Here is a 12,974-nt window from a genome sequence, read left to right as displayed (position 1 = left end):
AATGCACCTTTAAATTGGAGTCCATGTATTAGGTTACATACAAATTAGGAAAACTTGATGGCGTAGACCGAACTCTAACAAAAAAAAAGCTCCTATTAACTAATTTTTCAACACCCCATTTCATCTCATCTGATAAATAAAAGCAACTTGTTCGATCTGGACTAAAGATTTTTCTTTCTTTCCTTTTTTTTCTTTTTGTGGCGAGCGTCGAGGTACTACAAAAAAAAGAAGCTTTGGCAACGCTTTTTAAGATCTTTACCGACACTTATAAGCGTTGGTAAATTTTTTTTCGACGCTCTTAAAAGTGTCGCCAAAGCATCGGCTATGTAAGTGTAAAAAAAATTTTTGCCGATGCTTTTCAAAAGCATCACTAAATAGTAGTTTTTAGTGTTTTAGCGACGTTTTCTAGATATGCTTATAAGCGTCAAGCAGTTAGCGACGCTTTAAAGCGTCGGTTTTTAACTGCTATTTTTTAGTTAGCGACGCCTTAAAATGTCGTTATAATTATTTTTTTTGAAAAAAAATTATTTTAAAAGATTTTTTTCGTTTAGCAAGGTTTAAAGGTTAGAGGTGAAAGGGGATCTCTGCCGAATCCCAAATAAAAATGGGTTCATGCCAATCCACACCACGGTGATCAAAGGGGAGAACGAGGATCGGAGAGTGGGTTTTAATTATTTTTTGGTTGACCTGAGTCAACTAGACTGCATACTTTATTTTTGATCTTGGCTATCAAATTGCAGAGGCGGCATCTTTTCCTCCGAGTGCAGCTTAGTTTTGTAGTTTTGGAGAAACAGAGGGCATTTGGTAAAGATTATAGATTATAGAACAAGAGGTTCGGAGCGTGGAATATTCCTTATGACACTTCGCAAGTTTATTTACTAGAATGTCTTAAATTTCTCTCTTCATGAACACCTTTGAAAAACATAATCAAGAAGTTAGATATATAAATCGTGCATGCGCTTTTTGTGCTTTTCTCTTTCATCTAAACATTTTTTTCTAGGCATTCCAAATCACTTGAACTCTATTTTTTGAAAAAAATAAATCTCAACCCATCTCTCCTCCACATGCCCTTTCTAAACTTGAAAATAAATAAAAATGTAAATACTCTCTTTGTTTAGCTTACGTATTGTATCTATCTTATTGATTAATCTGTTGAACTTTTTTTATCAATTTATTTTTGTACGTACATGGCACATGTTCGATAATTAGTAGCTCCAACAACAAATCATACGTAAAAGAAGAAAGGACATGATAAAGCTAATCCTTAGAGACTCTTACACTCTCTAGACTCTATATATTTGTACAATACAAAAGCCTGAGTTATATTAAACACCAACTACCCCCTTGCATATCCCACCATTCTTCCGATCTCTATAACTGCTGCCATTTTTAATAAATACATCTTAATTAGTTTAATTCTTAGCTTGAAAAAAATAAAAGAAATGTACCTTTCAAATGGAGGTGTACGTATCAAGTAACAAAACTTAGATTAGAAATGCTCATCCACCTCTATTGCCTCTCATATACAAGTTGTCAGCAATAATTATATATGTAGTTGCGATAGAACATCACTGTTAAAGGATGCAACAAGGGATGGACCAAGTCGACCATCACGAGCACACGTCTAGCCCATGACCGACTCTTTCAAACCCTTTTTTTTTATTCATTTTTCCTCTTCACTTGTCTAATACATCAAACCAACATGTTGCTCGACTTGGACTGAAGCAGAAGTTTTATCATCTATATGAACAAGTATTGATTCCACGAGTAACCTCAGCCTATCGCTTCGGCAAAAAGGCCGAAAAAATCATATTATTATGTTAACTCATGCGCGCCAGACGTAGGAAAAATATGGAGAGAACGCAAATTTCGTTATTTATGCAAGATTAGATACATTTAAAATACAAGTCCACCAATCTACAAGCAAACTAACAGAGATTTTTTTTCCCTCTCCTTTAACGCAAAAATAAAGAAGAACAAGATGGACATATATAGCCTATGCAGAGAACGAGAGGAAACAGAAGTTTACAGGAGAGGAAACAGTAGGAGATGGAAATTGTCTTGCACGAGAAAGTTTTTTTTTTTTCTTTCTTTTTTTTTCTTTTATTTTTAAAGACAAAGCTGGGACACAATTTTACTGTGCAAGACCCAACCCTCCACAGTAAGCAAGAAGGCAGCCATGATCAAGCACTTGATAACCACCCCTCTCTCCTCCCGATGCCCTCCTCATAATCTCCGATTACTGGGAGGTACTGGTCCTCCTCATACATCCTCGAGCTATAAGGCTTCTGCTCTATGACTTGCCTTCCTCTAGAGTCCACGTACTTCTTCGTCATCATCCCTCTCTCCTCATAATCCACACGTCGGCACAGGGCAAACCTGCCTCCTTTCTTCTTCTTCTTCTTCTCCTCCGCGCGCCGGCTCCTGACCACGTCAATCTCCGTGTCACCGCTCTGGTCCCGTATCCGATACGAGTACCACTCTTCTTGAGGCTCGCCACGGTGGTGCTTCCCTGAACCTCTCTGCTCGTAACGCTCTCTTCCATGGCCATACACAGAATCGATTTGTTGCGAGCCATATGGATACTGAGAGTTCCATTCTGTGCCGTAGGAATTGTAGTACTGGTACACGAAACAACATCAGAAACACACACACACACAGGAGGAGAAAAAGAGAGTAAAAAGGGAAGTACTGCTACTCCTACCTCCTCTCTCCGGCGTTCCCTACGTTCTCCCGAGCCACCCCGGAAAAATTGATACGCCAGTGTAGCCAAGGAGGTGACGGCCTCGAGCCAAGCCATTGCTTCGATTCTCCTCTCTCAAAGACGGACGCGTTATGTGTGCACGAAATTTAGCGAGTTCGACGGAGCTCATCCCCAGTATAAAAATAGCTGGAAGCTAGCGGTTTGTTTCTTGTTGAAGCAAGTGGATAATTAGTTTAGCGTGTAAACTAATTAATCAACCTTGAGTGGGCCGAACCGGATGATAATTAAGGATACCAAGTTGACGGAAGTCAATCGGATTGTGTATAATATTTTTGATGTTATCTTCTCTACTAAATAATGAGGGCGGCGTCTCGTCTTCCTTGCACACAAAGTAATTAGAATACGTCCACAATCAAGTATATATTTTGGATGCGAATCCTTATAGAGTATTTGTGTAATATCCCCAGTCGATGAAATTAGAAGTTTTAGTCTGCTCTTTTGAGGGTTCTCATAAGTCGTGCACATCTGTGGATGAGATAATCATGCTGCAGATCGGTTAGCGATCTATGGAAATTGGATGCCCGAGATGAACCGTCTGAAACCACTTAAATGAGCTTCCTTTTGGGAGTTTAACGAAATGGAAATGGATATGGAAATTTTACAACAAAAATCTTATACATGGCGAGAAACTTGGCTTTAGAAATGACATGACGCTACGAATTATATGGACTTCGAGGTGTCCTTCCTCTTGTGAAAGATCTGTAGACATCGCTAAACATACTGTGAAATTATTTTATGGATCAACAAAAAATATCTGTTATCATAATATTACTTAAATAATACAACCATTTTTGAAAAACCATGGTATTAACGGTTTTGCAATAGCTATATATAATGGTTACAGTTCAAGACCATTACAACTTTTTATACTATTATACCAGAACCATCTTTTGGCTGAAGATTGAAAACTACTTTTGTTCCAGTTACTTTAATTAATAATGTAATATTATTTCAAATAGTAATATTATCCTTTCTATTCTAAAATATGGCCGAAGATCTTTCGTATCTAAATAGTAATATTATTTCAATTAATAATGTAGAAGCATACTTTAGAATACCAATGTCAAAATATTAAATTTTCAAGTGAGATAATGTTAAATCAGCACCATTAACAATTATATAACACTGAGAAAGTTTTTTTTTAAATTTGATACATATACATATAACAAATGTATTTTTTATATTTGTGACTATTATGCAAATAGGCTAGATCAAGAGATAGCAAAACAAAGAAAAAACACATGCATTTATGAATCTTGAGTTCCTTAAACACAAAACTTCAGATCTGACTTGGCTTGAAGCTAGTACGAGCATGACAGGGCAAAAATCTTGCAACCCGTTTAAGTTGTCAGACAAAAACCATATCCACGCTCCCCCCGAGGACATGCTCAGAACTAAAATTTCTAAATTTCTAGTGATTTGAAACTTTGGTGGTGTAAGTTACGCGGTCATCTGCGCTGTCCAAAATAGACAATCCCGATGCGGGAAAGGATTAGACACATTAAGATAGCAATAATATATAGTTGAACAAATTATATTATTGTAGAAACATATAACATATTTACCAAGAAAACAACAAGAAATTAAAGATCAACTCAACAACTCACATAGATAAATATTTTATCTGTGAAAGAGTGTAACGTGGAGATTTTGCTATCTCACATCGAAGCCAGATGGAGTACATATTTTGACCATCAAAACCCAACGATGGGTACCACGCTACTAAGGACCATCAAGCAGATGCAGTTTCCCTCGAAGGAAAATGGTGTCTTCAAATACCCCAAGCAAACCTGATACCTTGCCCGTGCATTCCGCTTGAATCCGGTCGTTATAACTCCAATCTAGCTTGAATCCACTGAACCAAGTCCTAAAGAAGGCTATAATAGTTCTTGTCATCGCTGTCAACCGTCGTTATTGTCCTGTATATGCAAACTTTTCGACTAGCTTGTAACCAATAAACTGGCAACCCCCCCAGATAGATGGCTTCAACTTTGGCTGTGATAAATATCAATAAATTAAGGCACATTACCAGTGCAATATCCCAAGTTGCACAATCCAGCAGTTACGGCATGGGATGCTGGAACAAGTTACCGCACGCAATCTCTACCACTTGAAGTATATCCTAGCATGGACCAAGCTCTTATAAATGGAATTATAACGTTTAAATCCTGTTCATGTCTATCTTTTTATTCCATGAATGCCCGCAGACAGTTCAAACAAACAAAGCTTTCCTTGCATTCTATGCGGCTTCAAAACTTCTAACCGATCACACATTCAGTTCATCTTCAGGAGGCAACGGCTCAAACAATGACTCCACTTCAGTCATATCAACATCCTCCAGCCTTGAGGGGCTCCAATTTGGTTTCTGCGAAAAACACATAGCATGAGAATACCTTTTCCTTTTTCCCTAGATATAAAACCCAAACAAAAACTAAGCAAAAAGAAACAATGTACAGTAATTAAGAGCACAAACATGAATATGGAACTATATACACTGAGAAGATAAGCATTCATATCAATGAATATGTGCATCTAGAACATTTCATATATTAACAGACAATTTGCTTCTCATTTGCTTGAGAGATCAAGTAGCTGATCCAGTTTTCATAAATATGCAAAGCACTTACTGTCTTGTTAAAAGGACACTAAGCTGTATTTCTATTTGAAAACCTTTACTTTAGCACAATAATCTAGTAAATATCATCAAATGCTATTTAGCTAAGTAGCAATTCTGTTTTAGTCTCACACTTAAAACACATCTTCAGATATCTAGCAGAGCGAGACCAATTGGCAAATTAAATACCCGAGTAGCAAACTGCCAAACCCTGCTGTTCATGGGGTGCCACAAACTTGTTACCTAACTTACAACCAGCACAGAATTATTTGCTTCCATCAAAAAGAACATTAAAAAAAATATATAGCAGATATAGATCCAAATTCAAACACCAACCAGGCCTACTCAAGCACCAGACAGCACTTAAATAGTCATTCCAGAAAGCAGCCTCTGAAGCACAGGAGAGTTGTTAGCAACCCAGCAGAAACATTGACAAACCCAGACTTCTCAATCCTTGCAGCAGCAAATTTCCAAGTTACCTGGAAAGGGAATAGGGAATGAATGGATCCCCTAAGAAACTGTTTGGCTGATTGCCAATTTATATATCCAATACATCCCCAATGCTTTTGAAGTTATAAGGTGCTGCACGCAATAGAAATTGTACGGATCATGAGAAGCAGAAGATACTCATATCGAATAATGGATTCAAATAGTAACACTGAACCACCCTACCCTCCCCCTGGTCCTTTTTTCTCCCATCTGAGGATAGGTGATGAAGAGGCATATTGCTTTTCATCAATTAAAACTTGGCTATTTTTATCCCTAAAAAATTTAGGAATAACTGAATCCATGACCTCTTTCGATCCTCAAAATTTCTGGATATGCTTGCTTCCTTCTCAAGACTTCCCACTCCCACATGAATAGATCATGCCACCAGATAACATGATCCTATGTCCAAAAAGGCCCTAAAGGACCAGGAGATTCAGCAGATTATTCTGATTACTCCCTGAGGAGCAGAGGCCCCATCAAATCTACAGGTAGAGAAAAAGAGAGATTATGATCTCCCATGTGGAATCCTTGTTTCCATGATTGCTCCTCCATAATACAGATTTGGAGGGTAGATCAATGCACCCATAAGGCCATGACCCTCATATAGTATAGAATCAGGCTCACAGAGATCGTGTTTATTCTCTTTTATTCTGTATTCATTGATTGTGATCAAACCTGAATTAAGATTGCGGGACATCCTAGCATACACCTTTGAGATCCTCCATTGGAATCAAATATGTCGACTCTCAGTTCAACTGCAGTTCCAAATATCAAGACGGAACTCCGAGTCTAACATGTACTAGGGATGATGAGATTGGTGCATCGATAATATGGACATATGAGATGGAGAACATACATGCATTTGAAAGATCAGTGCACAAGTCTCACATCGTTGTTGGTATTAGTTTAATCTTCTTGTCAGTGTACATGAATCAGACAACGCAGATAGAAGAAGTTGATCTTGCTTGTTATGGAAGCAAGAATCCGTATGAATGTGTTCTACAAACAAGTGACGCGAGGCATTAGGAATTGCCATTAGATAGTCTTTTAGTCGACGAATGGAAAACCGAGAGTGGGAAAACTATCAAAACAACAACACAACTTGTTATTTAACTCCTTACAGAATTCCATTATGCATTACTCTTACATTATTTAGCACTCAACAACTAGATTGCAAGTTGCCAGCTATCATTTTTTGGTACCTGCTTTATTTAGTAGTTTCTAAAGCATGAAGAAAGGACCATCAACATGATCACATGCATCCTTCTTCAAACTAGATGAGCATGCTCTTACTGCTCCCTGGATGTCAAGGATGGTATTGAGAAAAAAAATCTTCTACACATGAATTACCTGGTCCTTGTCCACCAAGACTGCTCGAACACCTTCAGCAAAATCATTTCTAACTGAGGACCTCAAGGCAATGCGATATTCAGTCTTCATAACACCACCTAGCTGGATTTGCAATGTAGCATCATAAATGGAAGTCACATCTTAAATATGCATAAACAGCTTAAAATTAGAAGAAAACAATCAGCGGATGTACTTTTGACAAATGGTGTTCATCATTTCGATGTGCAGATGCAACTTGGGAGAAATGCTTCTGGGTCACACAAAGCGAAAAGGGAGCACCTTTACCAAGTCCTAGAAGAGAATCAGCTGCCCATTCTGCCACTGCAGAAATGAACAATCATGACAAGGTATGCAATGAAGATGACACCAAGTGCTACTTGTTTTTCATCCAAAACAATGACGAAAAATCTAACATAATATTTCTACCAAAGAATGCAATATCATACCAAACCATTCATGGTCGTATTGTACCATACGCCCATGAACAAGGATAGTTCATGATCTCGGTACAAGATTTTGGTCAAACCGGTGCAAATCGGTCCTCGATGGATTGAACTGCCCTGAACCACTGGGTTTCCAGCAGCTTAGCCTGGTAAGGGCCCTGTACTGGTTGTCTAAGGCCTTAATATTTGGGGGAGAAAGGGATTCAACACCCTTTTCTCCTATTACAAGTTAAGAGAGGAGAAAGAGAGGGAGAGAGTGGAAGGGTGAGCTGTTCCTCTATTCCAGGTACTTTTCTCTACCATTTTCTTTTTTTACTACATCCCAAAAATGGACAGAAATTGAAAATTATAAAAAAATATGCTTAAATTTTGTATTTTATTATGCAATGATATATCATAGATCTTAGATCTACACAGTGGTATAATCTTAATATTATTTTTTATTAAAATATATTTTTAAATAAAACTAATAGAAAAAAGTAAAGGAGATGTTAAATTCCAAAAATTACTATCATATTAGCATGCTATCTGCTGTCTTTTTTTTTATAGCAATTTGATTAATTTCAGCATATTAATTGCTTCTTGAACAAAAGTCCAACTTTAAAGTAATTCATGGATTAATTAGGCTATCATCATTTAATTTGGGCTGAAAAATGTGGTGCCTCCTATCGAAGACCACATTAGGCATGTAACATAAAAAATTATGACTTCATGAAAATGTGATACCTCCTATTATCACTTAATGTGCCCATATTATTGCGCTAGTTTCATGTTAGTAGAAAGGGATTCAACACCCTTTTCTCCTATTACAAGGTAAGAGAGGAGAAAGAGAGGCTGAGAGGGAGAGAGTGGAAGGGTGAGCTGTTCCTCTATTCCAGGTACTTTTCTCTACCATTTTCTTTTTTTACTACATCCCAAAAATGGACAGAAATTGAAAATTATAAAAAAATATGATGGGGACATCAGCTAGGTCCCCATTTTATTTGCATATTTGCTTATTGTTATTTCTGGGTTTATTTGTGTTTTAGGATTTATTTGGGGTTTATTTTATTCTGGGCTTATTTGCATTTTAGGGCTTATTTGTGGAGAATTATTTTATGTAAGGGGTTTATTTTAATTGTTCTTATGGGGCCCTATTTAAAGGAAACTTTATGTTGATTAGGGTTTTAATGAAGAATTAAAGATTTCTTTCCCCTACGTTTCTTCTTCTTCTCTTCTCCTCCCTTCTCCTTCTTCTCTTCTTCTTCCTCCTTCTCTTCCCCTCTTCTCCTTCTTCCATTTACAACTTGGTCCGGCATCAACTTGGTATCAGAGCCGTCGGCTTTGCCCCTGCTGCCAAAGCCACGAGCCAGATTATCTGCCAACGCCCGGGGTCTAGCTTCTCTCTCTCTCGGTTCTCATCAGAGGCAAAGGGAAACCCTGTCTGCGTGCCCTTCCCACCAGCCGTCACCACCGTGAACACCTCTACCACCCACCGCCAGACCACCGGTGGTTCTTCTGCGGTCTCCCAGAAGTTAAGCCGTAGCCGTCCGGGATCAAGCGTCACAGGCAAATAGCAAAAAAAAAAAAAAAAAAAAAAGTCTGCAGCCGAGAGAGAAGAAAGAGCCACAGTCCCTGCGCCGGATTTCCCCCTCGCGTCCATCTGACTTGATCCCTCGGTCGTCGCCGTTGCCCCACCACCTGCAACCACCGGCAGCCGGTGTATGGCCGATCGTCGCCGGATTCCCGGATTCCTATGGCCGCACGAATATTACGCCGTACGTCGACCACGGACACCGGAGCGCGTCGAAGGGCCACGTGTGACTCCCGCTGCCGGAAAGAGGAAGAGCGTCGCCGACCTGTTCTCGACCTTGTCCCTCGGCCCTGTCGACGCACCCGCCGACCACCGTGCACAAGGAAATCCCGGCCACCACCACGACCAGCCGCCGCCTGTCGCCGCCGACAACGGAGCCACTGTCATCGTTCCGTTCGGCCGCTCCGCAACCACCGCCGAAGCGGCCGGAACGCCCTCCCGAATCGATCGGGAGGTTGAAGAAGGAGTTACGGTAACGGGTCAGTTCTAAACCCGTTACCCAACCCGATAACCGGGTCTCCAACAAAAAAAAAAAAAAATCACGTGATCTGCACGTGCCGGTTTTACAGTTATCGGAGCGGGTTTCATTCGAAACCCGAAACCGATAACCCGAACCCGTTAAGGTTCAAAAAAAAAAAAAAATCCCGTAGGATCACGTGACCTGCACGTGTTCCCAAAAAAAAAAAAAAAAACTAACCTCTGTTTCTTTCGAACGGAAACCCTAGGGTTTCCGCCGCCGATGCCATTGCCGCCGCCCCCTGCCGTGCCGTCTCTGCTGCCGACGCCTTCTCCTCCGTCAACCGAGCCGCGCCGCCCCTGTGTCCGTGCCGTCTTCGCCTTCGCCGTCGCCGCCGGCCTCGCTCCGTCTTCGCCGTCTCCGCCCGTGCCGCCTCTTGCCGCCGCCGAGATCCGCCATCGCCCGATTCCCGTGTTCTCCCTCCCCACCGAGCTGCACCGCCTTGCCGCCGTCGTCCCCGCCGCTCCCGCGACCGCCCGATTGCCACCACCGCTGCATCCTACCCTCCTTGCTTCGCCGCTGCCCCTCTGCTCACCGCCTCTCCATCGCCGTCGCACGCCACCGCAGCTCCGCCCCTCCTCCTTACCACTGCCGACCGCCGCCTGCCGTTTTCTCCTTTCGCCGAGAGGCACCGATCCCCTTCCCCTAACTCCATTTTTCCCCACCCCCTGTTGCAGTCATCCAAGCCACCATGGCGGGCTTCCTTGGCCCGCCTTTCACCAAACCCTCCCGTCTGGCCCTGTTGCCACTTGTCCAGCAGGCCACCAGCCCAGTCTGTCTCTACGGCCCGATTCTGTCCGTCAGCCCAAGGCCCTTGGCCGCAGGCCCTGTTTCAGGCCCAAGCCAGGGTGTTCTTCAGCCCATTTCAACAGCCCAGGAAGCCTTGTGCTGTAGATGCAGGTCCAAAACTCCAGCTAGCTCTGCCCGGCGCCAACTTCGTGTTCGAGACTCCACGAGCAGACGATTCTGGTCCACTGCATTCACCACAGGTAATAGGTTCTTCCTCCTTTGGGCTTGCTTATCTAAATATGTTCTAGTTCTCTTGCATGACAGCCCTATTTTGAAACTTATTTTCTTGTCAAACTGCAAAACCTAGAACATTTTCCACCACACCCGTCCTACCTACCAATTAAATCTAAATATTAAATTAGCACACTTTAGTGTCAGGACATCATCAACATCCATAGATCAGATTACTTTCAGACTTTGAATGACTGTAAAACGTGTTTGCAACCTAACTTCTTATAGTGACTAATTTTCTACTTTAATTCTGAAATAACCAAAGTACGAATTAGTAACATTTAATTTTAAGTTATTTTTGTGAAAAGTTGCTGATTTCCGAATTCATAGTAGGTTGCATTAGTGGGTTGCATCAGTAGGTTGTCCTGCATTACATTTGGACAATTAGGGTTCATTAGTAGCATTGCATATCATATCACCAACTAGAGTAGTTCCTGTATGCCCACCCGTAGTGGTAGAGAGTACCTCCTCACTGACTCTCAGACCCCTTTATCCACCATGGACCCCAGAGTTATACAAGATATTCTGGAACAATTAGCTGCAATACGAGCTGATCATGACGAATTCAAACGTGAGATCCGTGCTCTAGTACAACACCCTAGGACTCCGGAACCATCATCCCCAATCGCAGCTTATCCCGAGTTTGGTTTGACCACACCGCCTGTAGCTTTTCCCCATCCCCCTAGGAACCAACATCATCCTGATCACCAGCGCGATCTTGACGAGCGACTACTTCGTACCGTGCGAGTAAAAGCCCCCATATTTGCTGGTCAATTAGAGCCGAGCGTGTACCTTGATTGGAGAGCAGCCATGGATAATTATTTTGAGTGGTACGATATGACCGATGATAGAAGAGTACGGTTTGCCAAAATGAAGCTTATTGGGCAAGCTCACTGGTACTGGCATAACGTTGAACATCGGCGTGAGACCCAAAGGCTTCCACGTATCACCACTTGGGAGGATATGAAAGAAAAACTGAATGAGAAGTATCTGCCATTCTCTTACCGACAACGTCTTATGGATAGGTGGCAGAAACTAACTCAAGGAACCTCAACTGTTGCCGATTACATTGCACGATTTGAGGAGTTTCACATGAGGTGCGGTGTAATCGAAGAGGAGACTGTTACTCTTTCTAGGTTTCGAGCAGGACTCCGCGAGGAGATCCAGAAAGAATTGATCCTCCGAGAGATTACTACCCTTGGCCAGGCATACCAATTGGCTCAAGATGTGGATAGTTTTTTACGAGTCCCTGTGGTGAGACGTACCGACTCTCGGTTCTTACCCCCAGGAGCCCGACCTAATCAAAGCCATCTTCCACAACCCAGACCACTCTCCAACCATCCTTCCCAGCCCGGTTCTAGCCAAACACCGACTAGGACGTTCCCGGTGCCTGCTCAAAGTACATCAACTGATAAAGGAAAAGGCATATTAGGGTCCAACCCGCCTTTAAGAAACCAAACCCAGTGTTTCAGGTGCCAAAAGTTTGGCCATATTGCGTCCCAATGTAACGCCAAGACCTATTTAATGACTGAATTGGAAGCAGGAACCCAGGATACTGAATGTGTCGAAGAAGTCTATGAACCAAATATTGAGGATTTTGTAGATGACTTTGGAGACGAAAAGACTGGGTTAGAGTTTGTTCAGACTGAATACCAAAATGAGCCCACTGATAGGAATAACCAAAACCATAGGCTCCATGTGGTTAGGTGCACACTAGCCCAAACAAAGACCGAACAAGACTGGCGAAGAACCTCCCTATTTTATACACTTATCAAGATCAATGGTAAAACATGCAAAATCTTATTTGATAGCGGGAGTTGCATCAATGCCATTGCGTCTGGAGTTGTTTCTCGCCTTGGCCTGAAATCTACCCCTCATCCTAATCCATATAAAGTAGCCTGGGTAGATAAGACGTCCATTTCAGTTTCAGAAAGATGCCTTGTCCCGATTCAATTCCTATCCTACAAAGACGAGATTTGGTGCGACTGCCTCCCGATGGACGTAGGTCAAGTCATTCTAGGAAGACCTTGGTTATACGATAGGGACGTCACACTTCATGGTCGGTCAAATTCGTGTAGTTTTATGTTCCAGGGTCGGAAAATTATACTGAACTCATTGCCTCCTAGAGAGCCCGGCCCTGAGAAGAAGGGTGCTACACCACAAAAAGATGAGTCACTTCACATCATTACTTCGAGAGAGGTAAT

At 41.8% G+C, this 12,974-nt stretch overlaps 2 protein-coding genes across 6 annotated transcripts in view; both read right to left on the bottom strand.

The window, feature by feature from the left end:
- Positions 1-1,854: 1,854 nt before the first annotated feature.
- Positions 1,855-4,132, bottom strand: LOC108511788 (uncharacterized). The gene is made up of 2 exons (XM_088722797.2): positions 2,705-4,132; positions 1,855-2,621 (listed from the first exon to the last, which is right to left on the bottom strand). Exons 1-2 carry the CDS (start codon positions 2,798-2,800, stop codon positions 2,184-2,186), a joined length of 534 nt encoding a protein of 177 aa, XP_088578923.2. The 5' UTR covers positions 2,801-4,132; the 3' UTR covers positions 1,855-2,183.
- Positions 4,133-4,271: 139 nt separating this feature from the next.
- Positions 4,272-12,974, bottom strand: part of LOC103720862 (3-hydroxyisobutyryl-CoA hydrolase-like protein 3, mitochondrial) — a 39,175-nt gene continuing 30,472 nt past the window's right edge. For 3 of the 5 annotated variants that reach the window (XM_088722795.2, XM_088722793.2, XM_088722796.2), the window contains 3 exons: positions 7,411-7,538; positions 7,218-7,319; positions 4,272-5,129 (listed from right to left, as the gene is read on the bottom strand). In XM_088722795.2, the coding sequence (XP_088578921.2) occupies positions 5,031-5,129; positions 7,218-7,319; positions 7,411-7,538 (329 nt within the window). In that variant the 3' untranslated portion in view covers positions 4,272-5,030. Of the gene's footprint in view, positions 5,130-5,714; positions 5,858-7,217; positions 7,320-7,410; positions 7,539-12,974 lie in introns of all 5 variants that reach the window. The other 2 variants (XM_088722794.2, XM_088722792.2) reach the window with 1 other exon arrangement.

This window comes from Phoenix dactylifera, chromosome 5, assembly GCF_051530095.1.
Source record: "Phoenix dactylifera cultivar Ajwa chromosome 5, Ajwa_hap1_PhDact_Kaust_v1.1, whole genome shotgun sequence".
Taxonomy (NCBI): Eukaryota; Viridiplantae; Streptophyta; class Magnoliopsida; order Arecales; family Arecaceae; genus Phoenix; species Phoenix dactylifera.
This window is presented reverse-complemented; position numbering and strand designations above follow the sequence as displayed.